The sequence below is a fragment of the Balaenoptera musculus genome, chromosome 4 (assembly GCF_009873245.2).
Source record: "Balaenoptera musculus isolate JJ_BM4_2016_0621 chromosome 4, mBalMus1.pri.v3, whole genome shotgun sequence".
In the NCBI taxonomy this organism is placed as follows: Eukaryota; Metazoa; Chordata; class Mammalia; order Artiodactyla; family Balaenopteridae; genus Balaenoptera; species Balaenoptera musculus.
The window spans coordinates 30038516-30058097 of NC_045788.1; the positions used below are offsets into that span (position 1 = coordinate 30038516).

At 39.1% G+C, this 19582-nt stretch overlaps 1 protein-coding gene across 1 annotated transcript in view; it reads right to left on the bottom strand.

Moving 5' to 3' along the window:
* Positions 1–19326, bottom strand: part of ANKUB1 (ankyrin repeat and ubiquitin domain containing 1) — a 42917-nt gene extending 23591 nt beyond the window's left edge. The window contains exons 1-3 of the mRNA XM_036851713.1: positions 19237–19326; positions 17773–17916; positions 1330–1546 (exon numbers count right to left, since the gene is read on the bottom strand). Coding sequence (XP_036707608.1) covers positions 1330–1546; positions 17773–17916; positions 19237–19326 — 451 coding nt within the window. The remainder of the gene's footprint in view (positions 1–1329; positions 1547–17772; positions 17917–19236) is intronic.
* Between the last annotated feature and the right edge of the window lie 256 nt (positions 19327–19582).

Consider the following 19582-nt stretch of genomic DNA (forward strand, 5'->3'; position numbering starts at 1 on the left):
TTACTCAGCCATAAAAAGAAATGAAATGGAGGTATTTGTAATGAGGTGGATGGAGTTAGAGTCTGTCATACAGAGTGAAGTAAGTCAGAAAGAGAAAAATAAATACAGTATGCTAACACATATATACGGCATCTAAGGGAAAAAAAAACAAAAACATGAAAGAATAAGCAAACATAATAGTCAGGAAAGTAACAATAAATGCAAATTTAGCAGTTATAAAAAGCAAAACTGCTTAATTCATGGATGTCTACAGGCCCTATTATAAGTTGGGAGAAATCAAATTCCATTGCAGCAAACGTTATAGCACAATGTTACCTAAAGATGTGCTGTCAGCAAAAACTTATTCACCTCAAGCAAGAATCTCTATAAAGTTTGAACCGTTTGCCAATATGGTTAAAACAAATCTGACAGTCCTTTGAGTTTGGCTTAATAATGTATGGCTGCAGCAGACATGACTGAAGTACGGTATTTAAAGAGAGGTTGTGGGCTTCCCTGGTGGCGCAGTGGTTGAGAATCTGCCTGCCAATGCAGGGGACACGGGTTCGAGCCCTGGTCTGGGAAGATCCCACATGCCGCGGAGCGACTAGGCCTGTGAGCCACAACTACTGAGCCTGCGCGTCTGGAGCCTGTGCTCCGCAACAAGAGAGGCCGCAATAGTGAGAGGCCCGCGCACCGTGATGAAGAGTGGCCCCCACTTGCCGCAACTGGAGAAAGCCGTCACACAGAAACGAAGACCCAACACAGCCATAAATAAATAAATAAATTAATTAATTAAAAAAATAAATAAATAAATAAATAAATAAAGAGAGGTTGTAATTTGTCCATCAGGGATGAATGGTGCTCACTGAGGCACCTGTTCGGCCTGCACAGTATTGGCTTCATACTGTTTAATTAAAAGATTGTTTAATATAACTGACAGTATTTCAAAATGAGTTTGCATAAAGCAAGGTTCAAACAATATGTGTCATATGCTACCACTTGCATTAAAAAGAGAAAAAAGAATATCTACTAGAACTTGCTTCTATATATGCTTGAAATATATTTTGAAAGAGAAAAATATAAACAGATCTGAGTCTTGGTCTTCTATCCTGAGGATATTAACAAGTCCTCTTGCTCTGAGCAGAGAGAACAAGACATGGCAGGGGTTATGTGACCATTCTTATTTCTTAGCCTACAGACCCAGACACCAAAGAGGGGTTTTGATAATTTACATCCACACTGCGCCTACAGAGGTTTTAGTTTAGAAACAACTCTTCCTTCTGTTGTGAGTCTGGTATCAAAGAACCTGAGTGCTGAGTAGCAGCTGCTGTCACATATAGTGGGCGGTACCGAGGTCTGTCTGGTAGTCCCTGAGCGTGTTGCAGTCGTACATCTCCAGTCCCTCTGGGGTCCGAAGACAGAAGACACTCACAGGGAATCCACATCTCAGAGCTATCAGTGTTCTCAGATCAGACACCTTTTTACCAAGAAGGGAAATGCTCTCCATTATGGGCATTGTCTCTTGGGTCACAGCATTGAACACGCAGAGAGTGGGCTTATCTTCTTCCTAAGGGAAGAGAAAAGAAGGGAACTCAGAAACAAGCACTGTCTGGGGGTTGGGACAAGGGACAAACATCTTGGAAGGTGGCTCTGAGTGCCTCTAGCTCCCACAACATGGGTGCTAAGGATGAAAGCAAAGGCCAGTTAAGTTCCCTGACTTCTGGTCTGAGTCTCACGCTTCTGTCCTGAGGAAATTTACGAGTACTCCTTCTTTGAGAAAAGTGAAGGAGACGTGGCAGGGCTTTGAGTCCCTTCTTACTTCTTAGTCTAAGGACCCAGATACACAAGAGGAGTGGTGAGAATTTATATCCACGCTGTGCTTATGGAGGTGTTAGTTTAGAAACAACTCCTCCATCATGCTGCACTTTAATTTGGAAATACTGTGGATTCTAAACCTCAGTCAACTGAAAAAATTATTTCTATGAGGTTATCTCTGGGGAGTGGAACTGAGCTCAGGGTGGGAGGAGAGTTTTGCTTATCATTTTATGGTCTTCCTTGTCTGTATGGTTTGACTTTTTTTTTTTTTTTAATCATGTGTATTTACTTTTACTATTAAAAAGGGAAGTACTAGATGTAAGTGAAAAAAGTTTCCTTTGTTCCTTTTATTTTGGAATCTAAATAAGAAAGCAGGTGGAACTGAGATATCTGAAAGAGTTAAGAAGGAAAGTTTGGGAAAGTATTTATTCTTCTGTTAACAGTTAAATCAATCAAACTAAAACTAAAAACACAGCAAAAGGGGAGAACGGGAAGGGAGGGAAGGTTATTAAAATGTTCACTTTTCTAACAACAACAACAAAAAAGAAACTGGCTTTACTTCCTCTTCAGTGGATTCAGGACGATCATGTTTTTCTTTAGTGCGCTGCTGGTGTGGCAGATGTGAGTGCCGGGAGCTGCCACTGAGGGCTCCGGTAAGAGTAACGTGGGACCTTGAGCAAAACTGAGATGCAGATCCCTGGCCTCCAGGTTCCTCAAGGGGACTCCAGCCAGTCACTGCTCCCTTGTCCCGCCCGTTACCCTCCCCTTTTCTCCCATCAAATTCGTCTAGGGTTTCTGCAGGGACCCCTCCCTGCTTCAGGTTTATAATACATTAAATTCATTCCCCACCTACCAGATAACACATTGCCAGAATGTGATCAACATGCAGATCTCTTTGAAAGAGCTTTTAAGGAGTACGTAGTGTTATTGATGAAAGTTTCGGCTGCAGTGCTTTGATCTGGGGTCCATTTCAGTGTCCCAGATCACTGGGAGAGGTTCCGATGTCTTCTGCTGAGCATAAAGCCATTAGCCAGCTGAGCTGCTGGCTGAATTTAAAGTGCTTAGGACAGTTTTTCTCAACAGCTTCTCATAAAACCGCTCAATAAAAATTGAAAGGACGTAAGGATTCACCCTTTCCCTTTCACCATGCTCATGTTTTCCTATGGCTCCATTAAGGCAGGTATCTGCCTGACCTAATCCATGGGGTATATATGGGCAGGAAGAAATTCCTATGAAAAGTGAATAAAAAGATAGTGAGGGGGCTTCCCTGGTGGCGCAGTGGTTGAGAATCTGCCTGCTAATGCAGGGGACACGGGTTCGAGCCCTGGTCTGGGAAGATCCCACATGCCACGGAGCAGCTGGGCCCGTGAGCCACAACTACTGAGCCTGCGCGTCTGGAGCCTGTGCCCCGCGATGGGAGGGGCCGCGATAGTGAAAGGCCCGCGCACCGCAATGAAGAGCGGTCCCCGCACCGCGATGAAGAGTGGCCCCCACTTGCCTCAACTAGAGAAAGCCCTCGCATGAACCGAAGACCCAACACAGCCAAAAAAAATAAAAAAATAAAATAAATAAATAAAGTAGCTATAAAAAAGAAAAGTGCTTTAAAAAAAAAAAAAGATAGTGAGGAAGAGAGAAAAATTATATTTTATGTAATAGTTGTTCCTTATTTCTTTTATGATTACTCTGATTTCCCTAAAGTTGGCCCTTGGTATAGGTTCTAATTTATATTTAGAATTAAATGTGTAACACGCAAACAAAGCAGCAAAGGCTCAAGTCACCCTTAACAGTTAACTAACTACTATTTGATGTTAGAAAAATAAGTTTAAAAGATGCTTCTCAGAATATGAATAAACGTTTGCCTCCTTCATTCTAATCCGTGTTATTGTGGAAACTATTGCTTGAGTTTTGTTCATTGTTGTCACCCAGTGCCTAGAATAGTACCTGGTACAGAGTAGACTGTCCATAAATATGTATCGAATAAATAATTCATAACATATCTGGAGCATAGTTCTCATTGTACTATTTTAACTCTATATATTCACCATTTTATAAACCTTGCTTTTGTGGGAAACCCATTTTAAGTTCTAGTGCGGCACACCAGTTGGTGACGCTTCTTCCTGTTGCTTATACAGAGAATGAGCAGATAGCTGTTGATTACCAGCAACTTGCTAACTCACCTTATCTATTTAAAAAAAGGCATCTATCTATGTGATACCCCTCCCCAAATGTTCTGAATGGGGGAACACTGGTAGTTATACCCAAGACAGTCAGATGCTATTAAATAAGCAATTCCATAAACAAATCACTGTTGGACAAATGTAAAATTATATTTTCTGTTTTACAAACAAACCAGGACACCATGGTAGGAGGTACATACAAAGTGTCTTACTTTTCAATAAAAAAAAATACATAGATCTATTTCATGGGAATAATTCCACTTCTGTTTTCAAAAAATAAATGCAGGGGACTTCCCTGGTGGTCCAGTGGCTAAGACACCCCACTCCCAATGCAGGGAGCCCGGATCTGATCCCTGGTCAAATGTGGGAACTAAATCCCACATGTTGCAACTAAAAAGATCCTGCATGTCACAATGAAGATCCCGTGTGCTGCAACTAAGACCCGATGCAGCCAAATAAACTAATTAATTAAAACAAACAAAACAAAAAATAAATGCAAACTCACTGTAAATACACACATGTGCATTAAATAGAAAAAGTTAAGGAGACATAAAAGAGAAGGTAATGCAAGATTTGAACACCGCAGTATCTTTCACAAATTCTTTTTTTTTAATTTAATTTAATTTAATTTTTTTATACAGCAGGTCCTTATTAGTCATCAATTTTATACACATCAGTGTATACCTGTCAATCCCAATCTCCCAATTCATCACACCACCATCCCAACACCCCACCGCTTTCCCCCCTTGGTGTCCATACGTTTGTTCTCTACATCTGTGTCTCAATTTCTGCCTTGCAAACTGGTTCATCTGTACCATTTTTCTAGGTGCCACGTATATGTGTTAATATACGATATTTGTTTTTCTCCTTCTGACTTACTTCACTCTGTATGACAGTCTCTAGATCCATCCACGTCTCTACAAATGACCCAATTTCGTTCCTTTTTATGGCTGAGTAATATTCCATTGTATATATGTACCTCATCTTCCTTATCCATTCATCTGTCACTGGGCATTTAGGTTGCCTCCATGACCTGGCTATTGTAAATAGTGCTACAATGAACATTGGGGTGCATGTGTCTTTTTGAATTATGGTTTTCTCTGGGTATATGCCCAGTAGTGGGATTGCTGGATCATATGGTAATTCTATTTTTAGTTTTTTAAGGAACCTCCATACTGTTCTCCATAGTGGCTGTATCAATTTACATTCCCACCAACAGTGCAAGAGGGTTCCCTTTCCTCCACACCCTCTCCAGCATTTGTTGTTTGTAGATTTTCTGATGATGCCCATTCTAACTGGTGTGAGGTGATACCTCATTGTAGATTTGATTTGCATTTCTCTAATAATTAGTGATGTTGAGCAGCTTTTCATATGCTTCTTGGCCATCTGTATATCTTCTTTGGAGAAATGTCTATTTAGGTCTTCTCCCCATTTTTGGATTGGATTGTTTGTTTTTTAATATTGAGCTGCATGAGCTGTTTATATATATTGGAGATAAATCCTTTGTCCGTTGATTCGTTTGCAAATATTTTCTCCCATTCTGAGGGTTGTCTTTTCGTCTTGTTTGTGGTTTCCTTTGCTGTGCAAAAGCTTTGAAGTTTCATTAGGTCCCATTTGTTTATTTTTGTTTTTATTTCCATTACTCTAAGAGGTGGATCAAAAAAGATTTTGCTGTGATTTGTGTCAAAGAGTGTTCTTCCTATGTTTTCCTCTAAGAGTTTTAGAGTGTCTGGTCTTACATTTAGGTCTCTAATCCATTTTGAGTTTATTTTTGTGTATGGTGTTAGGGATTGTTCCAATTTCATTCTTTTACATGTAGCTGTCCAGTTTTCACAGCACCACTTATTGAAGAGACTGTCTTTTCTCCATTGTATATCCTTGCCTCCTTTGTCATAGATGAGTTGACCATAGGTGCTTATCTCCGGGCTTTCTATCTTGTTCCCTTGGTCTATGTTTCTGTTTTTGTGCCAGTACCATATTGTCTTGATTACTGTAGCTTTGTAGTATAGTCTGAAGTCAGGGAGTCTGATTCCTCGAGCTCCGTTTTTTCCCCTCAAGACTGCTTTTGCTATTCAGGGTCTTTTGTGTCTCCATACAAATTTTAAGATTTTTTGTTCTACTTCTGTAAAAAACGCCATTGTTAATTTGATAGGGATTGCATTGAATATGTAGATTGCTTTGGGTAGTATAGTCATTTTCACAATATTGATTCTTCCAATCCAAGAACATGGTATATCTCTCCATCTGTTGGTATCATCTTTAATTTCTTTCATCAGTGTCTTATAGTTTTCTGCATACAGGTCTTTTGTCTCCCTTGGTAGGTTTATTCCTAGGTATTTTATTCTTTTTGTTGCAATGGTAATGGGACTGTTTCCTTAATTTCTCTTTCAGATTTTTCATCATTAGTGTATAGGAATGCAAGAAATTTCTGTGCATTAATTTTGTATCATGCTACTTTACCAAATTCATTGATTAGCTCTAGTACTTTTCAGGTGGCATCTTTAGTATTCTCTATGTATAGTGTCATGTCATCTGCAAACAGTGACAGTTTTACTTCTTCTTTTTCAATTTGTATTCCTTTTATTTATTTTTCTTCTCTGATTGCCATGGCTAGGACTTCCAAAACTATGTTGAATAATAGTGGTGAAAGTGGACATCCTTGTCTTGTTCCTGATCTTAGAGGAAATGATTTCAGTTTTTCACCATTGAGAATGATGTTTGCTGTGGGTTTGTCGTATATGGCCTTTATTATGTGGAGGTAGTTTCCCTCTATGCCCACTTTCTGGAGAGCTTTTATCATAAATGGGAGTTGAATTTTGTCAAAAGCTTTTTCTGCATCTATTGAGATGATTGTATGGTTTTTATTCTTCAATTTGTTAACATGGTGTATCACATTGATTGATTTCCATATATTGCAGAATCCTTGCATCCCTGGGATAAATCTCACTTGATCATGGTGTATGATCCTTTTAATGTGTTGTTGGATTCTGTTTGCTAGTATTTTGTTGAGATTTTTACATCTATATTCATGAGAGATATTGGTCTGTAATTTTCTTTTTTTGTAGTATCTTTGGTTTTGGTATCAGGGTGATGGTGGCCTCGTAGAATGAGTTTGGGAGTGTTCCTTCCTCTGCAATTTTTTGGAAGAATTTGAGAAGGATGGGTATTATCTCTTCTCTAAATGTTTGACAGAATTCACCTGTGAAGCCATCTGGTCATGGATTTTTGTTTGTTGGAAGATTTTTAATCACAGTTTCAATTTCATTACTTGTGACTGGTCTGTTCATATTTTCTATTTCTTCCTGGTTCAGTCTTGGAAGCTTATACCTTTCTAAGAATTTGTCCATTTCTTCCAAGTTGTCCATTTTATTGGCATAGAGTTGCTTGTAGCAGTCTCTTAGGATGCTTTGTATTTCTGCAGTGTCTGTTGTAACTGCTCCTTTTTCATTTCTAATTTTATTGATTTGAGTCCTCTCCGTCTTTTTCTTGATGAGTCTGGCTAAAGGTTTATCAATTTTGTTTATCTTCTGAAAGAACCAGCTTTTAATTTTATTTATCTTTGCTATGGTTTTCTTTGTTTCTATTTCATTTATTTCTGCTCTGATCTTTATGATTTCTTTCCTTCTGCTAACTTTGGGTTTTGTTTGTTCTTCTTTCTCTAGTTCCTTTAGGTGTAAGGTTAGATTGTTTACTTGAGATTTTTCTTGTTTCTTGAGGTAGGCTTGTATAGCTATAAACTTCCCTCTGAGAACTGCTTTTGCTGCATCCCATAGGTTTTGGATCGTCGTGTTTTCATTGTCATTTGTCTCCAGGTATTTTTTGATTTCCTCTTTGATCTCCTCAGTGATCTCTTGGTTATTTAGTAACGTATTGCTTAGCTTCCATGTGCTTGTGTTTTTTACTTTTTTTCCCCTGTAATCCATTTCTAATCTCATAGCGTTGTGGTCAGAAAAGATGCTTAATATGATTTCAATTTTCTTAAATTTACTGAGGCTTGATTTGTGACCCAACATGTGATCTATCCTGGAGAATGTTCCATGTGCACTTGAGAAGAACGTGTAACCTGCTGTTTTTGGATGGAATGTCCTATAAATATCAATTAAATCTATCTGGTCTATTGTGTCATTTAAGGCTTCTGTTTCCTTATTTATTTTCATTTTGGATGATCTGTCCATTGGTGTAAGCGAGGTGTTAAAGTCCCCCACTACTATTGTGTAACTGTCGATTTCCTCTTTTAGGAAACAGTTAACAGTTGCCTTATGTATTGAGGTGCTCCTATGTTGAGTGCATATATATTTATATATATATATATATTTATAATTGTTATATCTTCTTCTTGGATTGATCCCTTGGTCAATATATAGTGTCCTTCCTTGTCTCTTGTAACATTCTTTAGTTTCAAGTCTATTTTATCTGATATGAATATTGCTACTCCAGCTTTCTTTTGATTTCCATTTGCATGGAATATCTTTTTCCATCCCCTCACTTTCAGTCTGTAAGTGTCCCTACGTCTGAAGTGGGTCTCTTGTAGACAGCATATAGATGGGTCTTGTTTTTGTGTCCATTCAGCAAGCCTGTGTCTTTTGGTTGGAGCATTTAATGCATTCACGTTTAAGGTAATTATCGATATATATGTTCCTATGACCATTTTCTTAATTGTTTTGGGTTTGTTTTTGAAGATCCTTTTCTTCTCTTGTGTTTCCCACTCAGAGAAGTTCCTTTAGCATTTGTTGTAGAGCTGGTTTGGTGATGCTGAATTCTCTTAGCTTTTGCTTGTCTGTAAAGCTTTTGATTTCTCCATTGAATCTGAATGAGATCCTTGCTGGGTAGAGTAATCTTGGCTGTAGGTTCTTCCCTTTCATCACTTTAAGTATATCATGCCCCTCCCTTCTGGCTTGTAGAGTTTCTGCTGAGAAATCAGCTGTTAACCTTATGGGAGTTCCCTTGTATGTTATTTGTCATTTTTCCCTTGCTGCTTTCAATAATTTTTCTTTGTCTTTAATTTTTGCCAGTTTGATTACTATGTGTCTCGGCGTGTTTCTCCTTGGGTTTATCCTATATGGGACTCTCTGCCTTTCCTGGACTTGGGTGGCTATTTCCTTTCCCATGTTAGGGAAGTTTTCGACTATAATCTCTTCAAATATTTTCCCTGGTCCTTTCTCTCTCTCTTCTCCTTCTGGGACCCCTATAATGCTAATGTTGTTGCGTTTAATGTTGTCCGAGAGGTCTCTTAGGCTGTCTTCATTTCTATTCATTCTTTTTTCTTTATTCTGTTCCACAGCAGTGAATTCCACCATTCTGTCTTCCAGGTTACTTATCTGTTCTTCTGCCTCAGTTATTCTGCTATTGATTCCTTCTAGTGTAGTTTTCGTTTCAGTTATTGTATTGTTTATCTCTGTTTGTTTGTTCTTTAATTCTTCTAGGTCTTTGTTAAGCATTTCTTGCATCTTCTTGATCTTTGCCTCCATTCTTTTCTGAGGTCCTGGATCACCTTCACTATCATTATTCTGAATTCTTTTTCTGGAAGGTTGCCTATCTCCAGTTCATTTAGTTGTTTTTGTGGGGTTTTATCTTGTTCCTCATCTGGTACATAGCCCTCTGCCTTTTCATCTTTCTGTGAATGTGGTTTTTGTTCCACAGGCTGCAGGATTGTAGTTCTTCTTGCTTCTGCTGTCTGCCCTCTGGTGGATGAGGCTATCTAAGAGACTTGTGTAAGTTTCCTGATGGGAGGGACTGGTGGTGGGTAGAGCTGACTGTTGCTCTGTAGGCACAGCTCAGTAAAACTTTAATCTGCTTGACTGCTGATGGGTGGGGCTGGCTTCCCTCCCTGTTGGTTGTTTGTCCTGAGGCAACCCAACACTGGAGCCTACCTGGGCTCTTTGGTGGGGCTAATGGCGGACTCTGGGAGGGCTCAGGCCAAGGAGTACTTCCCAGAACTTCTGCTGCCAGTGTCCTTGTCCCCACGGTGAGCCACAGCCACCGTCCACCTCTGCAGGAGACCCTCCAACACTAGCAGATAGGTCTGGTTCAATCTCCCCTGGGGTCACTGCTCCTTCCCCTGGGTCCCGATGCTCACACTACTTTGTGTGTGCCCTCCAAGAGTGGAGTCTCTGTTTCCCCCAGTCCTGTCGAAGTCCTGCAATCAAATCCCACTAGCCTTCAAAGTCTGATTCTCTAGGAATTCCTCCTCCTGTTGCTGGACCCCCAGGTTGGGAAGCCTGACATGGGGCTCAGAACCTTCACTCCAGTGGGTGGACTTCTGTGGTGTAAGTGTTCTGCAGTCTGTGAGTCACCCACCCAGCAGTTATGGGATTTGATTTTACTGTGATTGTGCCCCACCTACCATCTCACTGTGGCTTCTCCTTTGTCTTTGGATGTCGGGTATCTTTTTTGGTGAGTTCCAGTGTCTTCCTGTCAATGATTGTCCAGAAGCTAGTTGTGATTCTGGTGTTCTCGCAAGAGGGAGTGAGAGCACGTCCTTCTATTCCGCCTGTTGGTTCCCCCTTTTTTTTTTTTTTTTTAATATATTTTGCTACTTTGTGGTTGCAGCACCAAATAAGCAGAAACATGCCCCAAGTGTTCCAGAGTAGACCAAAAGGGGAAATAATGTTTGTTTTTGTTAAACTGCAAGTTGAGATGTCTTCATAAACATCTTAGCCTCATGAACTTCTCCTTTTTTATGATAGTCACTCTGAAGAGGTTATACTTGCAGTCTAGGACAGTGAATTGAAACAACTTTCTTCGACAAATTCTTTTTTTTTCACCCTCGGCTGTGCTTCATGGCTTGCAGGATCTTAGCTCCCCACAGTTTCCGACCAGGGCTTGAACCCCGGCCCTCAGCAGTAAGAGCGTGGAGTCCTAACCACTGGACTACCAGGGAATTCCCCACCAAATTCTTTATATACTATTCTTTAAGGCTTTAAGATTAGAAAAAAATAGCCATTTTATTTAGAAACATGTTTTTATTTGTAAATTATACATTTTAAGGAGCATGTTTATACATGTTTTTGTGTTTAAATTGTGTTTAAAATCTAAATTCACATATGCATCTCATAGATTTTGGTTTTTTTTTTAAATAAATTTATTTATTTATTTGGTTGCGTTGGGTCTTTGTTGCTGTGCGCAGGCTTTCTCTAGTTGCAGCGAGTGGGGGCTACTCTTCATTGTGGTGTGTGGGCTTCTCATTGCAGTGGCTTCTCCTGTTGCGGAACACGGGCTCTAGGTGCGCCGGCTTCAGTTGTTGTGGCATGTGGGCTCAGTAGTTGTGGCTCGCGGGCTCTAGAGCACAAGCTCAGTAGTTGTGACTCACAGGCTCTAGAGCGCAGGGTCAGTAGTTGTGGCGCACGGGCTTCGTTGTTCTGCGGCATGTGGGATCTTCCCAGACCAGGGCTCAAGCCCGTGTCCCCTGCATTGGCAGGTGGATTCTTAACCACTGCACCACCAGGGAAGTCCCTAGATTTTGGTGTTTTAAAAGTGCCTTTTGAAAGCTAAAATGTATATGATTTTGAATCAATTTTAGACCTACTACTATAGTTCAAACTTCTCCAATTTGTCTGATAGACATCTACTCAATGGTGCCACAAATAACACAATCTTTCACCATAAAACAACTTTCCAAGGATGCCAGAAAGAATTAACTAAGTTTTAACTGCAGCCCTCCGTTGGTGGAAGTATTGTGATAGAAGGAGGCAGGGGAAGCCATAAAGAGTGTTAGGGAGGGAGTTCCCTGGTGGCTTAGTGGTTAGGATTCCGGGCTTTCACTGCTGTGGCCCGGGTTCAATCCCCGGTGAGATCCCATAAGCCGTGCAGTGTGGCGAAAAAAAAAAAAAGAGTGTTAGGGAGAATGAGTCTCCCTCACAGTTTAGAAGACACAAACTGCCAGATGGTTGCTTCTCAGTCCCCTTTGCTGTGCGACCCAGATGTGTGACCAGGGTGCTGCCCAGTCAAGCCTCCCCATCCACCTCCACTTTGAATTCAGAGCCAGGAAGGCAGAGAAGCAGCAGACACAGGGACTCTTCCCTGGCAGTGGCAGATCTGAAGCACTGCTGGCCTGGCAACAGGGCTGGCAGCTGCGTCCAGTGCCTGCTTTGAGGGCGGCTGCCCCGGGGGCCTTCCTGGACTAGTTGTGGGTCATGATTTAGAAATTATTTCTGGCTGCATAATCTCTGAGCCTGATTCTCTAATCTTCTTGTCAAGACTGTGAACTACACAATAGCCTTTCTTATATGTTTGTTTTCCTCTTTAATTGTCCAGGTTCCTTTCTGCTGCTTGCAACCTAAGAACCCTGATGGTGGATAGGGAAAAGCACTAAGACTGGAGCACTTGACCTCAAGGGTAGAAGGGGAGGAGAGATGCCACAGCAAGGGAGGGAACCCAAACGCCAAAATGCATCTCGATACCTATGACGTTTCCCACAACAATCATATACCTTCTTGTTTATTTTCATACTTTATCCCTCAAGCCTTCATCAACTCATTTACTCAACACATATTTATGGAGAGCCTACTGTGTGCCAGGTATTATTCTATGCACTGGGTGACAACAATGAACAAAACTCAAGCAATAGTTTCCACAATTACGTGGGTTAGAACGAAGGAGGTAAATGGCAATAGCACCTCTGCATGCCACACAGTGACCCAGGCCTTGGCAATGCCTCACGCGTGGTTTACAGGAACGCTGCAACAGCATCAGCAGTGAATGGGCAGGGCTGAAACCTGTGCTAATAGAACATGGAGATACATGCCACAGAAAATATTTCTTATGGCTTCTATAGGAGTTCCTTTCCAAAGAAAGAAAAATTAAGGCAATGTTCTTTCCCCACTGTTCTTATGCCATTCCCCCATTCACTTTTCCAAATGTGTCTACATTACCATTAAAGGAGAAAGTGTAATTAGCAGAGAAACTGGAAAATCTATTGACTATTTAGAATAGAACACCTCCATTTATCTAATGTCTTTCCTGCTTTTCACACAAGCAAAACCTTGTAATCCATACAAAAATATAAGCGCAATAAAGAACCAAATAGTCCGGATTTATTTCATGACACATGGTATCTACTTACATCTTTTTAAAAAGAAAAAATTGCTTACTTGCCAAGTTTTTGGTTCATATCATGCTATTTCTAAGTTGTACCAAAATAAACTGAGACTCTAGCTTTCCTAGATTCTCAGAAAATAGAACTAATTGCATGAAGTAACATAGTTAGATAGGGAAAGTACTACTTAAGTTTGTATGCATCTAATTATGCAATAAAGCAATAATATGACTTAGAAGGTAGCCTTTGGTTACCTAAGATAGATCAAACAGTATAGAGTTGATATGACTTCATTCTTTGAAGCAAGGGATGTTTTCATAAAGTATTTTTGTTGTTACAAACCCAGTTTGGACGTTATCATACATAAACAGTGAATAGTGTGGACTTCTGAAATAGGCCTGTTTTATCATCTAATTTAACAGGAACTGAGTTAGGATGGAAACCAGTATTTATGGCTTTGCAGGTAATTCTCTTCCTTCAGATTCAAGATATTGTTTTCCTTCCCAAAACTAGTGATAAATTCTCTAAATGTGATTCTGCCAGAGAAGGTGAAGATGAAGATCAGTAAAAATTCTGTGGAACTTGAGAATTTTTTTTTTTTAATAAATTTATTTATTTATTCATTCATCTTTGGCTGTGTTGGGTCTTCGTTTCTGTGCGAGGGCTTTCTCCAGTTGCGGCGAGCGGGGGCCGCTCTTCATCGCAGTGCGCGAGCCTCTCACTGTCGCGGCCTCTCCTGTTGCAGAGCACAGGCTCCAGACGCGCAGGCTCAGTAGTTGTGGCTCACGGGACTAGCCGCTCCGCGGCATGTGGGATCTTCCCAGACCAGGGCTCGAACCCGTGTCCCCTGCATTGGCAGGCGGACTCCCAACCACTGCGCCACCAGGGAAGCCCGAGAGTTTTTAATTAAACCCTTCATGTCGGCCAGTCCTGTGACTCATAATTATATTCTGCCTGGGCTTTCTAGAATAGTCTTTTACCTCTACATTCTGTTCTTGTCATTAGCAGTTTAGAACTCCAGGGAAAGGTTAGAGTTCAGTGCAAAGGCAGCTTGCATCACTGTGACAGATGATGCTTAATTGGCAGAAGTTATGAAATATTTTTGTAAGTAAAACTATGAACACAGGTTACTTTGGGGAGGAAAATTGGGGGCCAGAGGTAGGAGAGAGACTTTTTACTGTGTATCCTGCTGTACCACTGGAATTGAGCACCATGTGAATGTACTACCTACTCAAAAATAAATAAAAATTTTTTAAAATAATAAAATAAAGTCAGTGCTTAGTTGAGTAAAAGTATTCTATTCATACTCTTAACACATTTTGTCTACATCCCTGAATAGCTATGGTTCAATTAGATTCCTCTAGCTATTTCAAATATTAGTATTGAGCTTATACCACTATCTCCAAGTAAGCAAACAACAAAAAAGTCTTGAACATCATTATTGGTGTTGGAGAATTCCAGGAAATTTTAGAGGGTTTATACTGTACAGTAACAAAAACACAGTATGTGTATACATATTTAAAGACATGAGACATTTAAGAAATGACATAGAATTTAAGTCTGCTTAAAAAAGTATTATACTACAATTTTCTGAGTATTTCTCTGAGGGAGAAAAGCAGAAGAAATTAGAATTGTTTTTATTTCCTTTTTTGATAACTAGACATTTTTCAAGAACTTAAAAATAATACCTCTAAAATCAGGAACAAGACAAGGATGCCCACACTTGCCACTCTTATTCGACATATTGGGAAGTTCCAGCCAGAGCAACTAAGCAAGAAAAAGAAAGGAAAGGCATTCAAATTGGAAAGGAAGATGTAAAGATGTCACTATTTATGGATGACATGATTTTATATAGAGAAAACCCTAAAGACTCCACCAAAAAACTATTAGAAATAATAAAGTTGCAGGGTACAAAATCAACCTTCAAAAATCTTTTGCATTTCTAGATGGTAACAATGAACTAGCAGAAAGAGAAATTAAGAAAACAATCCCATTTACAATCACAACAAAAAGAATAAAATACCTAGGAATAAATTTAACCAAGGAGGTGAAAGACCTGTACACTGAAAACTATAAGACATTGTTGAATGAAACTGAAGAAGACGCAAAGAAATGGAAAGATATGCCATGCTCATTGACTGTAAGAAGCAACATTGTTAAAGTGTCCATAATAACAAAAACAATCTACAGATTCAATGCAATCCTTATCGAGATCCCAAGGACATTTTCCACAGAAATAGAACAAAAAAATCCTAAAATTTATATGGAACCACAGAAGACCCTGAATAGCCAAAGCAATTTTGAGAAAAAAGAACAAAGCTGAAGGTATCACACGCTCTGATTTCAAGCTATATTATAAAGCCATAGTAATAAAAATGGCATGGTATTGGCAGAACAACAGATGTATAGATTAATGGAACAGAATTGAGAGCTCCAAAATAAACCCACACATATATGGACAATTAATTTACAACAAAGGAGCAAAGAACATACAATGGAGAAAGGATAGTCTCTTCAATAAATGTTGCTGAGAAAACTGGATAGCCACATTAAAAAAAAAGAAAGAAAGAAAAAGGAAAGACACTAGATCAATATCTCATACCATACACAAAAATCAACTCAAAATAGATTAAAGACTTAAATGTAAGACCTGAAACCATAAAATGCAATAGAAGAGAACATAGGCAGTATGCATTTTGACATTGGTCTTAGCAATATCTTTCTAGATATGTCTCCTCAGGCAAGGGAAACAAAAGGAAAACAAATGGTACTACAACCAACTAAAAAGATTCCACAGAGCAAAACAGTAATTCAAAAAGATATATGCACCCCTATGTTCATTGCAGCATCATTTACCATAGCCAAGATATGGAAACAACATAAATGCCCATCAATGAACAAATGGATAAAGAAGATGTGGTGTGTATGTGTATGTATATATACACACACAACATATATATATATATATATATATATATGTATACAATGGAACTACTCAGCCTTAAAAATGATTAAATCTTGCCATTTGCAACAACATGATGGACCTAGAGGAATTTATGCTAAGTGAAATAAGTTAGACGGAGAAAGACAAATAGCATATGATTTCATTCATACATGGAATATAAAAAACAAGCAAACTAACACAAAAAATTGAACAAATCAAACCAAAACGTAGATATAGAGAACAGAGTAGTGGTTAGCAGAGGGGAAGGGGTGGTGGGAGGAGGACGAGATGGGTAAAGGGGATCAACTGTATGGAGATGGATGGAAACTAAATTTCTAGTGGTGAGCAGGCTGTAGAGTATAAAGAAGTAGAAATATAATACTGTACACATGAAAGATATGTAATGTAATGTTATAAACCAATGTTACCCCAATAAAAAGTAAACTTTAAAAATGTATCTAAAAAAGCATAATAGGGCTTCCGTGGTGGCGCAGTGGTTGAGAATCCGCCTGCCAATGCAGGGGACGCGGGTTCGAGCCCTGGTCTGGGAAGATCCCACATGCCGCGGAGCAACTGGGCCCGTGAGCCACAATTGCTGAGCCTGCGCATCTGGAGCCTGTGCCCCGCAACAAGAGAGGTCGCGAGGAAGAGTGGCCCCCGCTTGCCACAACTAGAGAAAGCCCTCACACAGAAACGAAGACCCAACACAGCCATAAATAAATAAAAATAAATAAATAAAAATAAATTAAAAAAAATAAAAAAATAAAAAATAAAAAAGCATAATAAAAAGATTTAAAAAAAAGATACATGAATAAATGCTTATAAGACATTAAAACATGTATAAAATATGGCCTTTTTATTTACATAAATGGGATCATACAATGTTTCTTTTTCTGTGACTTATCTTTACTACTTGATAATAAATATTTTAGAAAATTCCTTTAAAAAATAGACTTCCCACTTAGTCAATCAGTAAAATACATGAAAAGAAAAAGAGTTAGCTTTAGCTACCATAAATTTTTTTAATGCTAACTATGAGAAAATAAGTGCCCCATTTAGCAGAGAATATGTACTTTACTAAGTTCCTTGAGGCTCGTGTTTTCACATGGGATAGAGAACTAGTACTGAATACTATTTCTATCCTAGAGAGCAGCTCTTAATACTCTTTAGGCTACCTGTCTCTTTGAGAAATTGTCAAAAGTTAAGGATCCTTCACCCAGAAAGTCTCCAGGTACATAATTTTGCATATTTTGCAGTTTTAGGGTTTTGTTCTTAAAGCCAGCCATGGACCCCAAATTAAGCACCACTGATTAAGGACAGTATAAATGGAAAATGCTGTCTCTGTTATATGTACACGTAATTCATGAATGGCTGCACTGTTGGATTTGAATGTAGGTACTGCCATTTTATTCTTATTGTTACTGAGAATTTCTTCCCTTTCCTCATTCCCCTAATCCATTGTAAGGCCGTGGAAGTGACCTAATCTTTCTCCCATATCAGTATTCCAGATCAGCCCCTTGGCCTTGATCCTATATTGGTTTATGGGTTGCTCTGCGATGACTGTTTTGGGGCAGGCAACAAGGGGGATAGAGGAGGGAAGGGAGAGAAAGAATAAACAAAGGGAGCTCTATCCAGTCTCCATGCTTTATTTCCCCTTACAGCACAAATTGTGCCTAAATCTAGTTATGCAAGTGGAAGAGAGGGGAAGGCAAGAAGAGAAAACCTCTTCCTACGTTGTGAAATACTTTGGTTGAATTATTCATAACTTTATCTGAAATGAGGTAGACATCTTGGACAAATGTTATTCTGATCATCCGTCATACCTTAACAAAGCATTTGAGAGTTGAACAAAAAGATATTCCAACATCAGTAAGACTCCAGCTGTCCTTTAGGGCTGCTCCAGCGTACATCAGCTCCAGATACCTCCTGCCTTGTTCATCTTCAGAGAGAGGGATGTGGAAATAATCCTTAAAAATCAGTAGCATATTATGAAAACAGCATATCTCTACATTACTAGACCAGCAATGTAATCTCTTATCTTTTACATTTTCCACTGAGTATTATAAAATTGGGACAGAAGGAGGAAGTATTAGACAGGGGTTCTTAATCTGAAGTCTTTAGACACCCCCAAAAGTTGATGGTTAGAACTTAGGTGGCAAAAAACTACATTTGTTTTTTATTAACTCCAAATAAAATTGGGATTTTTCTTATGTATATAGACAACAAGCTAAAGTAGCAGTAATTGACTGTTCCTGTGACTTTGTCACCAATAGAAATCACGGATATTTTCATATCCCATTATTGTTGTTGCAGATATCTCAAAATATTATTTATACTGATCTCCTTTGAAATTGTAATAGTTATGAGATACACTGCAAACACTTGTTAATGTGTTAATAAGGAAACCCACGTCACAATATCACAATATGTTTTTTAATTTTTTAAAATTGTATTTCAGTATAACTGGTTTCCTTTTTGGGGGTATGTATTTTATTTTATGCATTTAAAGACATTCTGAGGAGTCCACAGGCTTCACCAGACTGCCAAAGGGATCCATGATACATAAAGATTAAGAGCTTCTGTGTTAGAAGATATAGATTTTAGGGATCATAGTAATTTACTATATATCATGTAACTATGATTCAGTAAATGCTCCTTAGTAATTGGGAATACATCATCTCCAAGTTAAATACCATTTGATGGTCAGTTCCTAAATATTTGTCTTAATTTTCCATTTCATAGTGAGTATTTATAAGAAATTTGTAAGAAAAGTACTGCACCCAAATTATTTTTTATTCTGGCTCTGTGATCCCAGGTTAAATGGTCAATCTATCTGAGCTTCAGTTTTCCCTGGATGCAAAATGAGACTATAGCCCAGAAGTCCTCTCCACCTCCAAAATCCTTTGGTTCTTTATAGTTGCTTGCTTACCACACAGGCCATCTATCTGACAACTGGTATGCTCCACTTTACCTGGCCTAGAGTTAGTGCCTTGTTTTTCTCCTTTTATGAAGAACTTCAGTAATACTATCTGGCCAATACACAATCTACAAATATCATAAAGATAAGCTAAACATTTTTTCCCCTGAGAATTTTCCTGTCTAACACCTCCAGAGTTAATATCTTCTAACAAACAATTATGTAAGCAAACAATGATATTTTCAAATAGTTTTAGTTCCCTGTTTGCTGAAAATGCACCCAATAGTATCTCTACCCCACGTACAGTTTAAACTTCACTGCATAGTTAAAATTAATGCACATCTTAGTGGCTCAGGGACAAAGTATGTACCTTTATCATCAGCTTGACAGCCTCCACAGTTTCATCTGCTGAAACATCCAATGGTTCAAAAGATCCCTCAAACGCTATGAAAATCCTCATTTTGTCAAAAAAAGAAAGAAGCTGTTTTCAAAGATCCTATTGGATAGCTGGGAGAATCCCAGTTCACAGTTAAGGACAAAAATGATGGCCAGAGGCAGCTGTCACTGTTTAGCCTCAAAGGCGAGTTGAGAGAACATGGAGAGAGAAGTCCCGCAGTACCACAGTATCCGGTGAAACTGACAGCAGCTACATTGGAGGAAATGTTTCTCTGCCAGTGGCATTAGTCAACAGCCACCTGTTCCTCTATTACGGAAAC